The sequence below is a fragment of the Colias philodice genome, chromosome 28 (genome assembly GCF_061535455.1).
Source record: "Colias philodice isolate Cphi_HAF_F1 chromosome 28, ilColPhil1 Martin Lab GWU primary, whole genome shotgun sequence".
NCBI lineage: Eukaryota > Metazoa > Arthropoda > Insecta > Lepidoptera > Pieridae > Colias > Colias philodice.
Window position 1 is genome coordinate 6,033,053 of NC_143113.1, and position 24,052 is coordinate 6,057,104.

The window sequence follows — 24,052 nt, forward strand, 5'->3', positions numbered from 1 at the left end:
CGAAGCAAAAAGTTCTTTGCCGAATTGAGTTTATTATATCTATATGCAAAACTTGCAGTTACCTAATGCGTCTGAAAAGGGCATGGAATAGACGAATCTTGCCACTGCTACACAGGATTTAATTGGTAGAAATGAAGCTATAACTCAAACGTACTTTTTTCAAATAAAACATATTTCACATAGTACGTTCTTACTTGGTAGGTAGGTACGTACCCAGAAATGACAAATTACATTATTTTTTCAAATTAAAATTAAAATTATATTTATTTGAAAGAATGTAGTTACAAATTATAGATGTTTTAATTACAATATTATGTGGCTAATACATTCTACCCATCGATTGGGTGTGCAAATATTAAAAAAAAAAGTTAATTAATCTAATTATTTAAATGTACACAATTCAATTTTCATAATTACACGAACACACTACAATTTACACGATTATATCATACACAATTCTGTTTACACTACTTCAAAGTCATAAATTCTTCTATGTCTAAAAATTGTTTCACCATTAACCAGTTCGTCAGTTTATTTTTGAAAAGAATTACGGGTAGTTCCTTGAAATTGTCCGGTATTTTATTATATATTTTACCTATTTTCTTCAGGATCTTCGATAAAATTGTAGACATCAATAATTGGTTCCTGTGCCACTAACCTTTGTTTCGTTATAAGCTTTGGTTTTATTGTATAAAAATGGTTTTCAATCAAATTAATAAAGATGATTGGTGACATGCTATTTTCTTTTATCTATTAAAGTCACTATATTTAAGTAGGTAGGCTTTTCGAATTGGTGGTAAATGTTAAAATGGTAGGTATGCTAGGTATTTGAATAAATAAATGTTTGTTTTGAATTTCGAAACTATGATGCATGCACCATTAAGTACCTAAGTGTTGTTGCTATGTTTTTTTATGAATATGATAATATTCTAATATATATTTACTAGCCTCTAGGGAAAAAATGTAATCTTCTAATAATAAAATAATTTGTTATATTGGTCGAGTAGGTAGGTACTTATTGGCTTAAATAAGCTGTATATAACTATAGAGCATGTCTCCGCGTATAACTCATCTGTCTGCAGCTGTATATAACTACAGAGCATGTCTCCGCGTATAACTCATCTGTCTGCAGCTGTATATAACTACAGAGCATGTCTCCGCGTATAACTCATCTGTCTGCAGCTGTATATAACTACAGAGCATGTCTCCGCGTATAACTCATCTGTCTGCAGCTGTATATAACTACAGAGCATGTCTCCGCGTATAACTCATCTGTCTGCAGCTGTATATAACTACAGAGCATGTCTCCGCGTATAACTCATCTGTCTGCAGCTGTATATAACTATAGAGCATGTCTCCGCGTATAACTCATCTGTCTGCAGCTGTATATCTATAACTATAGAGCATGTCTCCGCGTATAACTGGTAAGTCAGCACCTGTGTATAACTACAGAGCATTTCTCCACGTATAACTCATCTGTCTGCATGCTTAAATATTATCAAGAAACAATCTTAAATTAATATTAGGCAGTAGATACAGTGTTGAAAATAAAAATGTGCAAGTTAAAATATAAAGGCTCTACATTTGAAAAACGATAGGCATACGTACATAATACCTATTGTTTGTTACCTAGGTTTGTTGTATTATAAGGTTTTAATAAATTATTCTACAAATTACTTGTTTTATTTTGAATTTTGATGATTATTCCATTAAATTTTATTGCAAATGATTGAATGTAGGTAAGTTACAAGTGATAATATGTTAAAAATATGTAATGAGTAATGACGTTTCAAAAGTGCTTCTCGAAGAAGTCTATTTGAATAAATAAATGTTTGAATTTGAGTTTACACAAATTTAATTAGCCTTGTTGGTTCGTTTTCCAATTACCTATATATTCCTATATATACCTACCTGTATATTCTTCAATATATTAAAAAAAAACTCTTGAATAAATTATTTTGCATTCAATATAATATCTATTCACTTCATATAATTATCTCTATCTGTAAACTACATGCATTCAAAGCCTGAAAATCAATACTTCGAACCGTCCGCCATTTTGAAAACAGCCTTCGATAGAACGAGACAGCTATATGTAATTAGAGAGAGAGGAATGTCCGGTATTGATCTCTAGTGAGATTATATACTGAAGATTAATGTACTAGTTATTATGTTAAGAGGAAAATTGGGTTTGAATAGTACCTAATATTTATGGTTAATACTAGCGGTCCGACCCGGCATGGCCCGTGGAACATGTTTACGTTTTCTCTGCATAAGACCTCATTCACACGAGAGCTTTTTTAACGTCCGTTAAAAAAGCGTCCAAATAGAACAAATGCATTCCCAAGTATATGTTCACACGTCAGCGCTTTTAAAGCGCGACGCTTTTTTATCGCGCAGTGTTCTATTTTCAACGCTCGGCGTTGGGCGTTAAATAAAATAGACCATAGGAAACTTCTTACTATTATTCAGACGAGCGCTAAAAAAGCGCCGGCGCTGCGTTCAGTATGCCGCACGCTCGCTCAGCGGTAGCACGTGTTTGTTGTGCTTATAATCATCAGAAAATCGATACGATGTCGTGGATTGTTGATCCCGAACTATTAATTATAGATGTGGAGTCTCGTCCGTTCCTGTATTCAAAATCGTTATAGACATTTGAAAATAATTAAAAAAATTCCGGGGTATTGCCTTAACTCTTCGTACAGTGTCACAAACTGCCCTTTTAAGTATCTCTGTTCATTCAGAGGATGTACCCAGAATGCCTTTTGTTTTCTTTTTCGTCTTTTAATAACACAAATCGCTAGTGCCAATCTTTCCTTCTTTCTTTCTTTCAAATATACCTAACATATAAAAATTAAAACAGTAGGTATTTTTATCATATTCCTTTAAGTAACATGTTTATCGATGACGAGTTTGAACAAATACCTAAGTAGGTACCTACAAGTGGTTTATTAAGAACAAACTTTCCGAGGAATTCTAAGCAAATATAATAATATAAATATCATAAAGATATTACGCAACTGACATTACGTAATTATTTTAGCAGAAACCATTTCCACGTCTTACTGAAGCCAGAGACGAGACATGAGTGATTTTAAAGCGTTAGTATGAACAACCACAGAGAGAACGTTTAAAAAGCGCCAACGCCGGGTTTTAACGCAACGCTTTTTTAACTCTCGTGTGAATGAGGTCTAAGAGCCATCTCAACAAGGAATATTATATAAAAAGAATTACCGAAATTGGTTTAGCTGATCTCTAGTTTTGCGCTTAGAAACACATTTGGCGAATCATTTTATTATAGACTTAGATTTATATAGATATACAAGCAGCTTATCGCCGCTTCTACTGGGTTGACAGGAGAGACATAGGCTGTATTTTTAATGCTAGTAAAAATATTGTCTTTCTAATGGTAAATATTTTATGAGTAGGTCGAATCAATTTTGAATTAAATCGTATCAACCTAACTACCTGTTGGTAGGTTTATTTATTTATTTAAATACTTTATTGTACTGCCAACAAAAAAAATTACAAAAAGAAAACTTATACTAAAAGAAGACACAGCACAGATGGCGGCCTTATCACTTAAAAGTGATTTCTTCCAGGCAACCAACTGATGATGGGATAACATAATAGAAAAAAAGGAGGTGGGTAAAAAGTATACGCAATAATTATGTAATATAAAACTAATAGAAAAAAAAAAACTAATAAATATACTATAAATAATAAATAGATATAATAATAGATATCATATATATACATACGTATATACCTATAATTATATATACATACCATAAGTAAAATAAATACATACAATACATATCGTAATACATTTACATAATATAATATGTATAAAAAAGCAAATTACAGCGAAAGAGAGATCATGAGCTAAAATATACTATCCCGAGTCAAATGCAAGATTCAAGTAATGATTCCTGACAAGGCTTTTGAATGTGGATAGCGTTTGGGCTTGTCTGATATTTATCGGCAAGGCATTCCAGAGTTTAATGGCAGTAACCGCAAAGGAATCGCCATAGAAGTGTGTGCGGTGAAAAGGAATACCCAGAACAAGCCTATCCACAGAACGAAGAGAATAATTTTCACAATGCAGGAAGTTAAATTTATTTTTGAGATAGGAAGGGGTCTTAGGGTCAAAAAGGATACGATATAGTAGCTGCAAATAATGCACATTCCGGCGAAGACGGATTGGGAGCCACTTGAGCTTCTTGCGAAAGGAGGAGACGTGGTCGTATTTGCGAAGACCAAATACGAACCGGATACCGAAATTCTGTTGGTTGGTTTATTAATTATTCGTGAACATAGTTTTTACTTTGCCATAGTAATACAAAAAAATACTATGCCTCCACAATACTTAGATTATATCTTTACAATCTGTATATAGAGCAATATTTGATTTAAAAAATGTGTGCGTGTACAAGTGTACAGTGAGTACACACGTAAGAAGTGAAACTTCTTTATGACCTTATTTTTCAAAAAATAATTTAGGTACTATATGCAACTTAACAGAAATACGTCGAATCACGCGTGGTAGGGATAAGAAAAAGATGGAAAAATGTCACGCGTAACGAAAAAATGTTACACTAAATTTTTTTCCAACCCCGATAAAGAAATTTCACTTCAAAAAATCTATTCAAAGTAAAATTCATGAGTATAAGAGGCAAAAATAGAATAAGATATTATAATAATATTACGTTCGTTAAACTTGGCAATGAAATATACAGGGTGTCCCACTGTTGGTATACTAAGCTCAAAGGAGGTTATAGTTTTGCATACGCTGAGTACGTAAAAAATACTTATAAAATTCCAGACGCATTTTTTTCCAAATATATGAATTCTTAAAACTGTATGTGCACACCCCTAACAAGCAACCCGCCCAACTTTGCCACCAGCACGTGAGCTATCGTTTAAGATTATGTTTTCATAGACAAAATGTTCACATTAGAAAAGCGGTATATGCCGGCTGCGCGAAGCTAGAGAAGAAAACATGGATTTTCAGGAAAAATTTAGCAAAAAATTTTTGACGAAATTTTTTTTTTAAGTATTTTTTACGTGATCAGTGTATGCAAAACTACAAGTCCCTTCGCGCTTAGTATACCAATAGTGGGACACCCTGTATAACCTGGGGCCGTATTATGTTCCCTTATTTCCAGACAGTTTACGCCGTGAATGTCAGTTCACACTGGCAAATTCAAATTATGATAGCAATGATTAAATATGGTATAATATGAATTTGCCAGTCATTAAATAAGAGTTCATAATACGGTCCCTGTATGAAAAATAAAAGGTAACAATCGCTGAACATACATCAAAATAATTACAACGGAACATAGAACCTCCTCCATTTTTAACTTAAAAATAGATTGTATATGAAATAATTTTTTAAAATTGATTCACTAGTATTTTATGCTTATCTATTTCAAACAAAAATATACCTATCTACAAACAATCTTTCTTACTAATGTACCTACTACGTGTACAAAATAATGAGATAATTACATTCATACATTCAGTTTGATAAAAGCTGGGATTGCAAACATTTTTACAGATTAACTATTTAACAAGTAACACCGGAATGGCGCGAAAGGATGCAGGTTCGAGTCCCGCCTCGTGATCGAATTTTTTCTATTCTTTATAAATTTATATTTAAAGCATTTGAATGCCATAAAACCAAAAAATATAAATTCAAGTAACACCGGGTTCAAAGCTAGTATTATAAAATATAATAGAAATCAAGTGGTCTTACCATAGCGATGGTTGAGAGAGATTTAATTTAATTCTGTTAACGTTTATTATCTGTGGACAAGTGAAGCCAGGTAATTGATTATAGAGTAGGAAACATTAGAGACGGACACAAATAAATTGTCTTTTTTTTGTAAAAATATAATGTTCAGAAAATGACATTTAATAATAATTAAAAATGTAAAGTAAGAGGATTTAAAGGAATAATTGACTAATGAAACAACTCGGCATTATCTATAGATGTTTTAATTTAAAACTGTTTGCTATAAAAATGATATTTATAAACCCTAAGTCACTATTATGAAACACATTTTGTTTTAGCCGAATTATAGAGTACTGCATATTATCTTCAATTTTCTATTAGAATTTTGTAAAAACTCTACAGTTAAGTTAAATTTTAATAGTATGTCACTAATACCCACATTGGATCTAATGTCTTTTTAACTTAAACTAAGTATAACTTGGATCGAACTATGTTATAGATTATTACTTTAATTGTCAAAAGATGGCAGCACTGATCTTAAGCTCACATCTGCCTCGCGCTCTAAATATTTTTTTCCAATGTAATAAATATATGCAGTTTGTTATTTCACGTTACTCTGGTTTCCCTTCATAACGTATAAATCTTTCGCCTTTTACTAAAGATTTCCGTGGAGGGGAACACTCAAATGAGTCTTTATTATTTTTGACACCTTGAATCTATTCAAGGTTTATTAATTGAATCAATCATCTATGAGGTATCAACCGTGAAGATAAATAATTTTAATGTAAATCGGTGATGAAAGCGTCATAGAAAGCAGAAAAATAGTACAGACAATCCTATAGAACTATATTATACGAATTTAAAATTAATATATGCAAAATTTTATATTAATATCATTTCCACCCGCTGCCTTGCGTGCGCCGTGCAGTCTCAGAAAAATTTGTATAGTATTGAAGAAGAGACAGACACAGTTACCTACTATTGTTTATCAGTCATATACAGGGTGTCCCGTAAGTAGTGGACCAATGGGTTATGGGGAGTAGAGGGACTTATTATCTAACAAAAATACTAATATTTATTGTCCTAAACCATAAAGTTTTTGATTTATGATTTATTTTCAAAATTTGATAAAAATATCATCCACGTAAGCTTAATATGAACTTTTACCATTTCTGTTTTTATTTTATTCTTATTTTTTTGTTCAAGGTTGTTAAGAATACATAAGTCTTCCTAATTAAAATGATACTCATGCATAATTAACAACAACAACAAAATTAGACCAAAAAATAGGTAAAATTTTAAGTTTTAAAAATTTACGGACTGAACTTTGAACAAAGCTGGTGTAAAAAAAATGTATGGTGACCCTGTGAATCTTTATTTTTCTACATCTCATACAAATTACAAAAAGGTATAATTGTGTGGTATAAAGTATTTAAAAAAATGTTAAATTGGCGTACAACGTTCAAATTAGAAATTATCAGGTAGTCAACTCATTAAGTTATTCCGAGAATTATTGCCTTTATGGGCGCGCGCTGGAATTCTTTTGTATTGTTTCTGGCCAATCATAGACGATACTTGAACCTACTATTATTTTCTTTGACTTTCAACTATTTCAGTGACTTGCTTATAGCTCGGAACTACACGCGTGTTTAACTTGATCCCGTCATTACGATATTATTCTTTGTTGAAGTACGCTTGAATTGGACACTGATTTTGCTTGTGATTTGGATATTGTTCGACTTTAGTTTTCTGAAGGAAATTGCCTAATACATACACTCCACGTGAATATGCAGAAATGTTAAAAAAATTATTGAGTTAAAAAAAATTTGATCCAAGCATCAAGAATCTCTCGACAAAAATTAATTCGTCGTTGATAATCACCTGGTATTAATGCTTGCTCACTCGTACATGATACGGGTGCCAATCACTTCTCTTCAATATGCGATGCACTGTACTTCTTGGTACACCAGTGCGTCTAGCAATACGGTGAGTACTAGTTGAAGGATCTTCTTCTACTTCTGTCAATATTAGACGATCATCGACTGATCTGGGTCTTCCTATTCGATTTCCAATTCCAGGAATACGACCTTCATGGTATGCGTTATTTACTCTGAGAAAAAATCGGTTATCAGGATAGCAATCCCGATTGGGATAACGCTCACGATAAACACGTGCTGCTTGTCGAGCATTTCCATCACTGAGACCATAAATAAAAAACATTTTTCTGCATATTCACGTGGAGTGTATGTATTAGGAATTTTCCTTCAAAAAACCAAAGTGGAACAACATCCAAATCACAAGCAAAATCAGTGTCCAATTCAAGCGCACTTCAACAAAGAATAATATCGTAATGACGGATTCAAGCTAAACACGCATGTAGTTCCGAGCTATAAGCAAGTCACTGAAATAGTTGAAAGTCAAAGAAAATAATAGTGGGTTCAAGTATCGTCTATGATTGGCCAGAAACTATACAAAATAATTCCAGCGCGCGCCCATAAAGGCAATAATTCTCGGAATAACTTAATGAGTTGACTACCTGATAATTTCTAATTTGAATGTTGTACGCCAATTTAACATTTTTTTAAATACTTTATACCACACAATTATACCTTTTTGTAATTTTTATGAGATGTAGAAGTTTTTAAAATAAAGTTTCACAGGGTCACGATACATTTTTTTTACACCAGCTTTGTTCAAACTTCAGTCCGTAATTTTTAAAACGTAAAATTTTACCTATTTTTTGGTCTAATTTTGTTGTTGTTGTTAATTATGCATGAGTATCATTTTAATTAGGAAGACTTATGTATTCTTAACAACCTTGAACAAAAAAATAAGAATAAAATAAAAACAGAAATGGTAAAAGTTCATATTAAGCTTACGTGGATGATATTTTTATCAAATTTTGAAAATAAAGCATAAATCAAAAACTTTATGGGTTAGGACAATAAATTTTAGTATTTTTGTTAGATAATAAGTCCCTCTACTCCCCATAACCCGTTGGTCCACTACGTACGGGACACCCTGTATATCATAGTAAGGATTATTATAGCAGATCACTTATGGAAATAAATAATAAATAGAGCCTCTATGAACTATTCTCTACATTACTCTGTACACGCTAAGTACAGCTCTCGAGATAATATTTTATCGCACAAGCTTTTATCAAAAGCTCTTCATATGAAGCTTTTCGATGGAAAGATGTGTATCAAAATATTTGTTTTTATACAGGGGTGGATTTTCAGGAAAAATTTAGCAAAAAATTTTTGACGCAATTTTGTTGTTTAAGTATTTTTTACGTGTGTTTTTACGTGATCAGTGTATGCAAAACTATAACCTTCTTTCAGCTTAGTATAACCAACAGTGGGACACCCTGTATAATAGTTATATAAACATATTCAATGATGGCTTAACTATGTTAACGTTAACTTAGATCAAAATTAATAACTTTTTGATTGATGTGTAAACACAAAATAATATTCGATCGATCGAAATCGAATAAATAAATAAAATTCTTACTTGATTAGGTACATTTTAAGTATATTCCATAGATATTATATTATAATATTACTTAATTGTAAAAAATGATATTTATGCAGTACATTGACATTCTATTGTTAATTTTTGCATGCCAATCAATTGGCGACTTGTGCTGAACAATGAATTATGTAACATCTGTAAATCTTCCGCATTTCTTGCAAAATAAATCATCCATACTAATATTATAAATGCGAAAGTAACTCTGTCTGTCTGTCTGTTACTCAATCACGCCTTAACTACTGAACCAATTTGCATGAAATTTGGTATAGAGATATTTTGATACCCGAGAAAGGACATAGGCCACTTTTTATTGCGAAATATGTACCACGGGCGAAGCCGGGGCGGACCGCTAGTTTCCTATATGTAAATGTAAGATGACCTAATCGAGGTGTTTAATTAATAAGATTGCAGTTTCTGAAAATTCATTTTCGGAATCTAATAATTAAGAAAAACGTAATTTTATCACAAGGTAGCGATTTCACAGCCTTTTTTATGGTGAAAGTTATTTAGTAATATAATATTTGTTATAGGTATCATTTAATTATTTCATTGTTCTTCTGTATTTATGAAATTAAGTATATTTGTTTGTAGATTCTCAATTCTCGTAAAAAAAACTATAAGCAATATTCCCAACAGCAAGAAGTAATAACTGTGCCTTTGTGAGTTTATATTAAAAATAATTTCTCTTTCAAGAAAATATAAAATATTTTTTACAATAAAACCTCTTTCAATTAAGAATCAAGACATCCATTAGCGATTTACGTTGGAAATTATAAAAATACCCCTTCATTAGGGCTAACAAAGGCTTGGGCGGATCCGCCCTCACCCCGCCCTATGACGTCATACGCCCACGGACCACCCTCGAGTATTGAGCGGTTACGGGGGTGCTTTGTAAATGTATATGGTTATAGTAGATGTTATTTTAGTGGTTATAGAAATTTTAGGTGGGTAGATAAATAATAATTATCGTGTAGTAAAAGATAATCTTACCCACACGACTAACACTATTTAAAAAAAAAAAAATTTCAATATACGGAATATTATAATTAAATTTTAAGCATAATGTTCCGCATTTATTGTTCGTGGTGTGATATTATATCTTTAGCCTTCCTTGATAAATCGACTATCAAGCACATAAAATATTTTTCTATTCGATCCAGTAGTTTCTGAGATTGCTGCGTTCATATGAAACATTTTCGTTATCATATAAGTCTAGACACGAAATTTTATGTAATTAATTTAGGTAATAATTTTTACGAATTTCAAATCTTCAGTGAATTTCCACAATTTAAAAAGTAAATGGTAGCGAATTGCGTTTTTTGTGTAAGATAGTCCGTTTATCGAGAAGGCTACGACGCTACGATGCTACGACGCTACGACGTTCGGAACATCCATGAAAAACTTTACAACAATGGAGAAAAATACAGACGAAGTTGCGTGGCTAAACTAGTTAGTAATAAAAAAAAATCGTTATTTCATTTATGACAAAATTTTACTATTTTTTTTTAAACATAAACCCCAAAGATGTGTTAAATGTAGGTATCTACTTAAAAAAAGTAGAGCGGTTAATAAAAATGCAGCTATTTTTATTCCAGACTAGCGGTCCGCCCCGGCTTCGCCCGTGGTACATAATATTTACGATTTCTCTACATAAGAACCATCCTCGTACTTCAAGGAATATAATAAAAAAAGAATTATCGAAATCGGTTCAGCCGTTCTCGAGTTATGCGCTTACCAACACATTTTGCGATTCATTTTTATATATAAAGATAAGAAGATTGTCAAATAAAAGGGAAAAAGAGCTTTTTAAACCATAATAAATTCCCTGGCGTGGGTGTAAATGTCAAAACGTGGGCGAATTGTATATAACTAGTGCCTGTGGGTTTGTTTGCGTGGAAATATTTTTAACTCTATTTTTGGAATTAATGAAATATTGATGAATGAATGTATTGATGTGCCAATTTTTTTAAAAGCACTTGTGACTTGCGTTTAGCTTTAAGTTGAAGTAAATTGAAGACAGTAAAAAGGAATTTCATAGATCTACATACCAACCTACAAATGTAAGAAATTTTGCGTAAGATACAGAACGGTATTTGTTTGATAGCCATAATAAGCAACAATGCAAAACTGAATGCAGTTACAATTGTAGTAAATTTGTATTAGGTTTATTAATGTTCCTTACCTTTCTTTTTAAAGTCGGTAAAATGTATTCTAAACATATTAACCTCACTTAAAATGGGTCAAACATGACAACACAATTTCATTTAATCCAACAACATTAAAATCACATCCAGATTCACGATTGAAAAATCGCGTACAAAGCCCTAAAATCTTACATACAGATATTGAGCTGTGGGTTGACCTGGTTTTCCCCCCCTTTTCCTCCCCAGGGGATGAGAAGTTCACCTTTCAACCTTTATAACACGCATGCGTCATATTTAAGCCCTGGACAACCTCCCAGCATTTTCAGTCGACCTCCTGCATTCACAGAACACAGCTGCTGCAGCTGGTAATAATTAATATATTCTAAAACCCTTCCATATATATGAAAAACGTTAAAATCATATATAAATTCATCAACGATCCCTTCTGCCATATAGTTATCAGATTCTCCACAAAAAATATATCGTACAAGTAGTGTTTCAACTTCTGAGGTGAGTTTAGATCGAATATGTTAAATATAATTAATAATTTATTAGAGAGTAGATTTAGTTTTTTTCATTCATGTACAATTTTCTTTTGACCTTTCGACCTAGTAGGTTTGCGCCTGCGCGGTGTGGGCGGGCGGATTGATATGTCAAAAATCAATAGCCTTTGTCGATATCAAGTCGATATGCAATTAAAAAAAAAAGTAAAAAAGAAACTGTCAACTGACATCTGTCATCCCTTTTTTATACTTTTTTAACAGCCGATCCCTTGACCAAAGAGGTTATAAAATTAACCAACCTTTTTCTTGTTTACAGACTAAAAAAGAAGTTAGCAATGTCAAAGCTAACTCTGGACGGCTTTTTTTCGTACTGCAAACAAATAGCAGACCACATCCAGTTGGTTCGTTCACATTTTAGCCGCCATTTCTCGCCGCCATCTTGGCTGTCATATTGATTTGCTTCCGCCATTTTGTTTTACGTGTACCATGCATGGGCTTGTTCTAGAAGCTTCATTTGATTTGCTTTGATATAACAATTAACCATTTTTTATTTAATGTAGAAAGAAAGGTGTACAATAAAAATGCTTTTATTTTCAACTTGTACTTAATTATCTAATTAATGTTAATGTTTTAATTTTTTTATAATAATGTAAAACCTAAGCACTCCAGAAGCTTATTTCAATACAATACTTAGTTTTCATGGCATTTGTATCCGACATAAATACATTTAAATAACATATAGTACAACAGTCAATCACGTTCACAGTTTGTTTGAACACGCTTATCTCAGGAACTATTAGACCGATTTTCGAAATTCTTTCACAATTGAATATGTAGCTAAAATTGTACATAAAATATTATGTACATATCGAGTTCTCTTGTATATAAAATGCAATAATTTGATGACTACTACTGACTACTACTTACTAAAATATAGGTAATATTTTCTTAAAAATTCTCATAAATCTGCACAATTTATGAAAAGGAATTAAATTTATACCATGCGCGAGCGAAATTTCAAATTTGCCTAATGTTTTAAGTATGAAATTAAAAGATAAAGACTTGCACTCGGATTTAAAATGTAAATTATATTCTACTTTTATGATTATGATTAATACTAACTGTGCCCCGCGGCTCTATGTGCGAACAAAGACAGAGGTGTAGAAAAAGCAGTATTTATTTGATCTTGCGCCTTTTACTATTTTAATTACAAATTTAATTATAATCGGTACCTACGACTGTTTTATTTTATACACCTTAATTATGAATTGTGACCAAATAATATTTCGGACTCGCAATCAAAGAATATTATGCTCGTAAAAACATACATAAAATAACCGTTTTAAATCCAAATAATTTTGCTCTGTTTTTAAGTGTAATACCTACTTATAGATATGATCCTGTTAGAATTTCTTCCAATGCTTAACTTTTGCTCTCATTTTGAAAATGCCTTAACAAATATGAACCCAAATTATTCCTGTATCGTAAAAGCTATCCAACTTTTAAAACAAAAAATATGGAAATTAAAAGCTTTAAAGCTTATTAAAATATATATACTATTTATTAAGTAGCCACATAATACTTATTGTAATACTGTGGTATCATATAAGTTAAAATTTTGTATGTTTGTTTGTCACAGGGCGAAAGAATGGCGTCTCTATCCGGTATGGGCACACCCAAACTGACATCGGGGGTTGGCAACCTCTACTATGATTGTGAGTATCAGTAATAATAACTTATTGTTATAAAAACAAAATATTTTACACCGAAAGGTTAAATTATGTGGTGTGGAATTTACTTATTTAGTTACTACATTTCGTATGCGGCTTTGTTCAAATTCAAATTCAGAATTCATTTATTTATTGTTTGAACTTGATACATTAGACGTTTACATAAATTAATATCTATTGCGTTAGTGTTCGCCATGTGAACTGGCTTGCAATCATTGTTTGTATTCGAATCTACCTAAAGACACAATTTTCATTAAAATCGGTCCGTCTATTTAGCAGGAGTTCAGCGAAAAACATGCACAGAAGAAACAATATGAAATTATTTTTTAAAATGTTATAAAATAATAAATGTTTATAATAATAAATATTATGCATTTTTGTTGTTACATAGATACCATCAGAAGAAATCTGTGTCATATTTTATAAGAAGAAAAAAAATACACAAGTTTTTAACAGCAATAAATATTGCCCATAATATTTTAATACTTATCACAACAGATTACGCGCTAAATTTTGGCGCGCGGCGTTAATTTCCGCAAGCGCCCTCTAGCGGATGTTGATAACAACATGACATTAGGCGCGATATAGTGACATTTGATACTTCATTGGGGTTTCATGCCATAGACAAAATATGAAAAAACGAAACGAAAGGAACATGTCAGGGGAGGTTAGAAGACTAGTTTAATTAATAAAATAGGTATGCTTTTTTATTGGAAATGGTAGTTCCATCAATGCAGTATAAAGAATTTTATATTATACATATTTACCGTAACTATCGTATTGTTGCCCAAACAAACTTTCATTCTCTGTTTTACTCCTTGAAGAACTCTACCCACAACAACGTAAGAAACACGATATGCTTAATGAATTTGAAATTTTATTTGAATTTGAATTTGCTCTATATGTTCATTAACGTATTAAATGGTATTAATCGCGTATAAAGACCGTATCTACCCTGTATACTACTATGACCGTTATAGGAACGTGTTGGAATGGAAAAGATATGCTCTACTATGCTAGAGTCTTTTTATCACGACGAAAAGTAGTCATTTCTTATTTTCTTTCTTCTGCTGCTGAAAGATGCATAGTTTCTAATGCTGTTTTCGGAACATTCTGTTCGTGAATCGGAATATGTACGACATATACAATTTAAACGAATTCTTAATATAAAACACATGTTATCAAAATTCTACGTAATATTCTTACATTCTACTTACTTACTTACTTAGGTTACCTATAATAGAAAATATTAGTAGGATATTATACTTATTTTCTTAAAAACTTATATGAAAATACTTGAAAGGCATTTTAAAGCAACACATTTATTTTACCCAAAAATTCGCCAAAGTCAACGCCGTCATCCATTAGGCTGTTTCAATGAAAAGTAATTAATCAAATGTAATTAATTACCGCAAACCACGCGTCAAGCTTCACTTTACAACTGATCGGGGGTTTGAAGTTAAAAATGTGACTTCAGTTTAGAAGATTGATTTTTTTTAAATCATTTATTTCAAGCACTTGCACTGATCTTAAAACAATTTTTATTAGTCAAATGTCTAAGTTCCTATTTTTCTTTATCACAAATAAATGATAGATTAAAATAATCAAAATCAGACGATAGCAAAATATTTCACCTCTTAAAAATATACATCCTACTAGGTCTTGCAAGAAATGTCTTATAATTCTATTTTTTTCTTCATAAATGATGAAGAAATGAAATGAATGATGAAAATGTTTGACATTAATTCTATCTTATATTTAAAAAAAAATCGTTCAAAAAGCGCGCGATTTTTTTAAAACAACATTGCACAAATCCATATTCTAAATTCAAATGAACCCCGTAGTCTGTGGTGATATATTTGAGGATTACTCCCGCCAGCCCCATCGACCAGACAGAGATTGCTTTTTTACGACCATTCTAGAATGCGGTTGTTTGTCTTTGGTATTAGAGGATTTGCGTTTATGGTTATTTATTTTCAATTAATGCAGTGAATGTTATTTATTCTTCTATTCTATGGCATAGAAAGGCATTTTAAAAAAAATATTTGAAACTTCCATGGATTTCATGGTTGGAATTTGTTAAATAAATTTTGAAAGTGTTATATAATAAAAATTTAACATACATGATATTAAATCAGTAGCAAATGATAGGTATTATAAGCAAAAAGATGTGGAGAGGTCACCAATTCAATCATCAAAAATTCAAAATTCTCATTCGATCTTCAAAAACGTGACGGTTCATTTACATCAAACGAATGTAGAGCTAGAGAGCAAGAGCATTCTTTCGTGATCTTTTAGTGTAAACGAAAACTCGTATTCAGTGTTGTTCTGTACTATTATAACATTGCATAGAATCTTTTCGAACGCACTAAGAACAACGAAATAATGCATGTTTACACTAAAAAGAAACATTCGCTCGTTTGATGTAAATGCACTATCTCACTAACGCACACACGATTAGACGTCACAGTGAAATGGCATTTTTCAACTATCGTGAGCGAAAAAAGCTGTAGGTATGTAACATGTGGCTAATTGGCCACAGTGCTAACCACATTTTTATACATTAGGTATATAAGTACATAGTCAGAAGATAATGACAAATTCAATACAAATGTGTAATATCCTTACATTTTATATCCTGCAGTGTTCGAATCGTAACATAATATGAAACAATTATCCCTGGAGCATAAATAGCGCGGGACAGCTTGATCCGACTCTCTGTGGTAATGACTCGGCTCTACACAAATCCCTTGTTTGTGAATGGGACAAAGTGGGGTGGAGTAGATGTTGGTTTATATTTTTTAAAGTTAAATTTGAGGTTTCTAAAGTTTTACATGTCATATATATTTACATAAAACTTTGTCCTATTATGTATCTACGTATTTTCTGTTTCAAGTATACACCATTGTTATTCGTAAAAAGTTAAGGTCATATATTAATAATGATATTCAATTAAACAGTAAATTAATAAGGCTATATACCAGTACTATGATAGCTTTAGCAGTTATCAAAATATTTATAAGAATTTTATCAGTTTCAAAATTCATATTCTTACAAACATTTCCACTGTGTGCAAGTGATAATAATTAATAATTAATTAATTTATCACATATTATCTAACACACAAATAAGGTAAAAAATATGATCTAAGTATACTACAAGGTACTATAAAAAACAACATAAGAACCGCTCCACACCTTCCCTGTCCTGCGAAACTCGAAAAAATCTATTACTTTTGGTAAATCCACGTCGCTCTATCAAGCCGGATAGACGGATAGACGGATGGATGTTTAATGCCCGGCTGATCCGGGTTATAGACTGCGGATAAAGAATGAATTCACACTAATTAGGGTGGTTTGGGAACTTTTCTTTTCTTTTTCTTAATCATGGAAACTTAAATTGATTATTTTTTATTACATTTTTTATAAATCTACATCAAATCAATCAATTGTTTTATTCATTACGTTATTCTTAGCTGAATAATAACATTTTTAATGAATAGTTTTTTAGAAGTACCTACAAGCAAATGAATCGTTATTACGGTGATATTTAGGTACATAAAATCCAAAGTATTATTGAAACATTAAAAACGAGAGCGCGAATACTTTTAAAAAGAGAACCAAAAATGTGAATTATCGGTTTCATTATATCTAGACTTCTAGGAAATAAAATCGATCTAGCCGTTTTTGCTACAGTTTGTATTAAATCAAAAATGCCATAACTACATGCATTTACGTAAAACATAACTCTCTTTTTGATATTGTAAATGGAATAAGCCCAAATTAATAAAAAAAAACATTAGCAGCAAACATAGCGAAAGATTTCATTAGTTTTTTTAAGAAAATTCAGCTTGCCCAAGAATTTAATTAAAACGCCGCACATTTGAGCATTAACCCTAAACTGCAGCTGTGCCAGCAAGTGGGTCTAATCGGCCGCGAGGGTTGGCCTGTAAGTAACATTCCTTGCATAGCATTGTTGTGTAGGGGTGAGTTCGACTAGATATTGTTCGCGACTTTGTCTGTGTTGAATGGCAAATTATTTTTCTTAAATTAAGGGCAAGTAAATTATTAGTATGCGTTAATATTTTTTTGTACTAGGTATGAGTTCTGAAGTGAAATTTAGTTTACGAGTTCGGAATAATAACCAAACCAAAAAAACCGGGGAAATAATACTAATGAATAAAAGTTCCAAATCTGTTTAATAGAGCGAATTTTATTTATTTTAGGTTGTTGATTTTATATTAATAAGTCATATATTGTTAGATTTAAATCAGATATATTGATATTTCATTGGCGTACGATTTTAAATTAAGTAAAGTGGATATTTTAGATATCTTCTCTTTTAGATATCTATGTTCATAAGACTTGCTTATTAACGTAAGAATTAGTATACCAATAAGAAAATAAAGCAAAAATAAAATCTCTCTCTGCAAAGAGCACTCAAAAGACCATCCATCCATATCGATATTTCAATATCACAGCTGATGGATACGTCAAAAACACAAGTTCAACTCGAGATTATTATACTACCTTATTTCAAAGTACTAAGGTTGAAAATCGTCTAACAAAAGGGATTACAGTAGAGGGTAACATCGGGTGTACGATGTAATGCTTGACGAATAAATACCTCCAAATAGATGTATTTAATATTTGCTTAGAGGGAGAATTTATTGAAAATACACTCTATGAAGTGGTGATAAGATTGCTTTTGTAATGACTTGATGAATTTGGCTGAAAGTAAAATGGAGAATTATCGAATAATAAAGATTTATAATAAGAAAAAGAGGTTCAAATTATTTCAAAACATTTACTGTGTTAAGTAATACTAAAAATTATATTATATCTCAATATTTTCTACGTATTTTAAAATAATAGCTCCACATGTCACGATGATTCGTCATGTATCTTTTTGCCGTTTCACAATTCCAGTAATTCAAATGTATTTGCCATGAAAAAAATATTCAGTTCTGTCAGAAAAGATGTTCTCAAATTTTTAAGATTTTCATCCGCCACAGATAATTTTATCATTATAAAAATTCTATACTTTTATACGAATTTTCCAACTCGAGGCCAGCGCCAGGCGTGTGTTTGACAGGCGAGTGATAGTATTAGCGCGGGATTATGTCGGGGTACTTTCGACCCCCGCAAGAGGGTTGGATTGTGTGAAGTGAATTTTGTTGTACTTAACGTTAATGTATAAGTATGTTAAGCGTGAGAAAGCTTTTGTATTTACTTTGCTATTTCGGGGTATATTGATAAAAGCTATTTAAAGTTCGTAATTAAAGCTTGTAATGTATTTTATATTCAAGTCGATATTATTATCGTCGTGATGCTATTCAGTTTTATAACATATTTCTTCAATATTTAACTAATATAAAACTACACCTACACTAATTCATGTTTAAGGATTTGTGTATGGTATTTACGATCTCAAATCTCAATTAAAACACATCAATTTGAAATAATCAATTCTATGGCTTACAAATTACAATTAATCTCCTTAATAGCATAATATCTCCATAAAAGAATATCCAAAAAGAGCTTAAAAAATACACTACGTAGCTGCAATTGCTATTTTAATCCAAATCAAAAAGGCACCTGAGGATTTTCATTAAAAATCCTTTAAACAAAACAATGGATTTCCGAGTATTGTTTAGAATTTCTAGACGTTAATTTCGTGCTGTCATGTCAAAAGGGCAAGCAATGCTTCACTGGAACAATGTGTTCACTGATTCCAGCACAATACTAGACACACAGTCGCGAAAATTTGTATAAATCACACAAAACCTTATTTCCTAGGTAATAGGGAACAAAATAGTATGTAATTTATGTATCAAAGATCAGAAATTGATTGTACAGGATATTGAAGTCATTGTCATCATATTATGATTGTTTGTTTGTGTTATTTTGAACCGTATTTGTATTGAAATAGAGTTTATTTTTAGGAAAGATAAAGTAAAGGCTCTGCAATAAATGGGAACAAATCAGAGACATCTGTGAGTAAAACTTGGTGCAATATGACGCTTTGTGTTTACAATTTTGGAAAATATAGGACTTGAATTGAGAAAATTTTCTAATAAAATTGTTTAACTATTTAAACTCGTTAGAAATTAAAAAAATGTTGTGTGGTTTTATGAAACCACGGTAAAAGTGAAACTGTTCGAACGGTTCCGAACACTGCTTTGTGTAGCGCATGTCGCGTGACGGTCGGCTGCCGAGTAGGTATACCTACTCGGCAGCCGCGATACACGCGACATGCGCTATACAGACCAAAAAGTTTGAGACGATGTAATAAAAGTTTCACTTTAATATTTTAATCATTTATATTGAAGTGTAAGCTCATTCATTTATAATATTGCTTATGTTACAATGTAAGTATTCGGAGATAAACCATGCATAAACCGTTATTATATTTGTATTTATAACCCAAAAAAATATCATTAATTTACAATTTAATCAATAATTAAAATCAATAACATTTATAAGACAGTCTAAATACTGTTGCTAATAATTCGAATAAAAATTAATTTGTCTGTATCATTCCAACATTTAGTTATTAAGAATAGAAATATTTAAAAAAGCTCACAATAGCAACGAAAATATTCGATCACAGACACACTACACATTCCTGGACAAGAGGGAGAGATATTAAAAGCAGCGACTTTTTAATCACAAGGGTCGATTCGACCCAGCGCGCGCTTTGTAGTGTTATATTGCTATATAGAATATTATAAGAATACAATTCTTTATGAAAAAGACATTTATTAAAAAAAAAACACGTAACTTATATCACCGCCGCCGTCAATATAATATATATTGTTATATATCTTACAATTACACAATCAAAAATACATTGAATATCGTAACCAACCACACCGACCACATCCCATACCATGCCTATCTTTCAACATAAACAGCATCACGTTTGTTCCAGCAATTCTGCCATACCGCGAGGACGCTAGTCCACAGACGCGCGAGTTCCTGGCGCGAGTTGTTGACGTGTTGCTGGACTTTATCCAGCAAGTCAATGATAGGAATGAAAAGGTATTTATAGTATTTTTTGTTATTTTGGACTTCCTTTTGAGTTGATATTATATCGATCTAAATATTGAAATGAAATGAAATGCAATGCAATGAAATGAAATGAAATGAAAAATTCTTTATTGTACACCATATAGGACAATTTAAAACACATAATACTTATTTAACAATGTACAGAGGGCGGCCTTATCGCTGACAGCGATCTCTGCCAGGCAACCCAAACGACTAGGACAAATGCTGAGTATGGTGGACAGTGGTGCATAATAAATTGTTTAACGATTTCAGAAAAAGTGGTTTATAAATTAAAATACTGTTGTTTAAAAATATGTATTCTATACTATCGAATTGCGTGGTTCAGTTCAATTATTAAATTTAAAAAGCTAGTTTTAACCGCTACGAATAGTTACTAAAATATAATAATCTTGTCCAGATCTTGGAGTTCAGAATGCCAGAGGAAATGCAGAAGATGCTGGACCTGCAGCTGCCCGACGAGCCGCTGCCCTTGAAGCAACTGCTGGAAGACTGCAAGATCACGCTCAAACACCAGGTGAAGACGGGTAAGTTATCTATCCTTCCTACTAATATTATAAATGCGAAAGTTTGTGAGGATGGATGTATATATGTGTGTTTGTTATTCTTTCACGCAAATACGACTGAACCAATTACAATGAAATTTAGCACACATATAGAGGGTAACTTTGATTAACACATAGGATAGGTTTTATCCCGGAAATCCCACAGGAACGGGAACTATGCGGGTTATTCTTTGAAAACGCGGGCAAAGCCGCGGGCGGAAAGCTACTTAATAATAAATATGTATGAAGTCTACCATATATAGCTCTACCATAGATATAAAACACTGTATAGTTTTATATTATTATCTGTGGCTCTACTATCATCCAAACAGTGAAGGTAATTTGACCAGTAATAGCGGTATCATTCCGCACAGTCGAGTGCAAGCAATCATTCCGATACATTTGTACATTTAATTGAATTGTTTCACTGTGTTTGATAGGGGACGTAATGGCTGGAAAATGGTCCTTCGAGACCGGGAGAATTATGTGATATTATCTTTTAGTACTTCTTTAAACTACTGTTTTATTTTATTTTTCTGAGGATTAAGGTTATGTTTAGCATCTCTATATAAAGTTAAGATTTTTTTAATAAAACTAATGTTGTGTTTGTTACGATTATTGATTAAAGGTTTCACATATAGAAATAGAAGATTGTTTTAGTTCTAAAATGTTAATAATAACTAAATGACTATCTAGTAACACTTTTGACATGCTTATTGATTCGATCCTATATTGCAAAGAAAATTTGAAAATTTCACAAAAAATTTTAAAGCTTTTCACAGTTCGAGCGACATCTTTCGATCGAATCAGCTACAGCAACAGAAAAAAAGAAATACCTATCGTTATTTACATATAGCATCCACATATACATTTTTTACACAGGGAAAATATCTTTGTCTTTACAAAAAACATGCAGGTTTTTAAAGATTTCAATCGTCATTTAAAAAGAGGATTTTCAAAGAAAGCTCTCGGCCCGCATTGTCGAATTATATGCTCCGTGGAGTGTAAACGAGGGTAGGTACTGTATGATTTCTACTTTTCAGACCATTTTTAAAGTTTGAAAGAGGATTTTAGTGCAAAAAATGTGTAAAAAATCGTAGAGTAATGCTTTATCCATTTATAAGACAGTGAAAGAAATACACGGTTCTATATAATATTCATTTCTATGTGTTAGTTTGTTTTGTTAAGTTGTAATAAATAAAGTAACTGTTAGAAAGTAATTATCGAGATTTTTGCTGATTCGTCTCGATAGAAATATCATACCTATAGATTTATATCTAAAGAAAAAGAATGAAAATAAAAAACATCTTCGTATTCTTTACAAATTTTTAATTGTATTAATAATTTTGAATCAATCATTATTTTATTTCTTCTTATACACATCTTGTTATAAAAGCGAATACCTTACTCATTAGGGGCACCTAGAGGCACTTAATCTTACCAAAGTCGCACAATTAATTACAGTCACGTGGCGCGGCTCAATTTGCCCCTAAATAAAAACAATGACGTCATAATCCGATGTAAAAGCCACGCGATTTGGCTAGAGTGCCCTTATATTACGCAAATCATTGGATTATGGGAAAGGGTGACCACGTGTTGTATTTTTTGGGGATATTCCCAATTGAAGTTTTATCACAGTTTTATTTAAAGTTTTATTATGAAATGCATCAAAGTTAAGGAAATTATTGATTGCACTAATATCGATTTTGCATGCACATGATTTTAAAAACGCATGCGCGCATTACAAAAAAAAATTGAAAAAAAAAACTAAATTTTTGGAAAATACTAAAAAATCTGACTAGAAAAATAATCATTTCATTGCCTATTGAGGTAGGTTAGCTAGTAGCACGTATAATAAAATAGTGTCTTCTAGTTAGCAAGCAAAAATCAAGAGAAATTAAGCGTACTTTAATTTAAACGAAGGTATTTAAAATTAAAATAAAACTTATCCCAAATAAATCGGAATTCAGTCACCCTCCCAGAATCTATGATGGATCCTCGGACCAGAGCTTTATTCCATTGTCGAGAGATAACGTCCATATTGTTGTGCAAATTTTATCATTTTCCAATATTTTCCGCCATTATCTGTGCTTTACCGCGAAAAGCTTTCAGTGCGGGATACTTTAATGACGCCATTTTAATAGATAAAATGGATTTATTGTTTGATATCATAGCTAGATATCGATAAGTTGTTTTAAAATGTAAAGAAAATCTTAAAAAATATTATTACATATTTACGTTTTCTCTACATAAGAACGATCCTCGTACTTCAAGGAATATAAGTAATAAAAAAAGAATTATCGAAATCGGTCCACCCGTTCACGCGTGATGCCGTGACCAAGGAAAACGGGTTTCATATATATATATATACTTATATAAGTATATATATATACTAGCGGTCCGCCCCGGCTTCGCCCGTGGTACATATGAAGAATAGATGTTGGCCGATTCTCAGACTTACCCGATATGCACAGAAAATTTCATGAGAATCGGTCCACCCGTTTCGGAGGAGTATGCAGACTAACATTGTGACACGAGAATTTTATATATAAGAAGATATATATATATAGACTACTCTACAAAATTTCTAGAAAAAGGATTACAATTTAAGATATTAAATAATAATTATTAATCGGAAAAACAACCTTTATTCATTTACCTCCTCCAAAACTCCTACGAAGTTTTAACTTAGGATTACTTATTAATAAATTAACCAGAATTTTTAAATAAAAAAACATGTCATTTCAGTAAATATATTAAACAGTATATTTGCTTTGTGCCCC

At 31.6% G+C, this 24,052-nt stretch overlaps 1 protein-coding gene and 1 non-coding gene across 4 annotated transcripts in view; both read left to right on the forward strand.

Annotated features, from left to right (window-relative positions):
• Gad1 (glutamate decarboxylase) overlaps nucleotides 1–24,052 on the forward strand; it is a 56,873-nt gene that overhangs the window by 19,547 nt on the left and 13,274 nt on the right. The window contains exons 1-5 of one of the 3 annotated variants that reach the window (XM_089712205.1): nucleotides 11,761–11,931; nucleotides 12,241–12,325; nucleotides 13,564–13,639; nucleotides 20,588–20,697; nucleotides 21,125–21,251. In XM_089712205.1, the coding sequence (XP_089568331.1) occupies nucleotides 12,260–12,325; nucleotides 13,564–13,639; nucleotides 20,588–20,697; nucleotides 21,125–21,251 (379 nt within the window). In that variant the 5' untranslated portion in view covers nucleotides 11,761–11,931; nucleotides 12,241–12,259. Of the gene's footprint in view, nucleotides 1–11,760; nucleotides 11,932–12,240; nucleotides 12,326–13,563; nucleotides 13,640–20,587; nucleotides 20,698–21,124; nucleotides 21,252–24,052 lie in introns of those variants that run through there. The other 2 variants (XM_089712204.1, XM_089712206.1) reach the window with 2 other exon arrangements.
• On the forward strand, nucleotides 6,352–6,467 carry LOC149476417 (U5 spliceosomal RNA). The gene has a single exon (XR_016317897.1). It is a non-coding gene; the product is annotated as a U5 spliceosomal RNA (small nuclear RNA).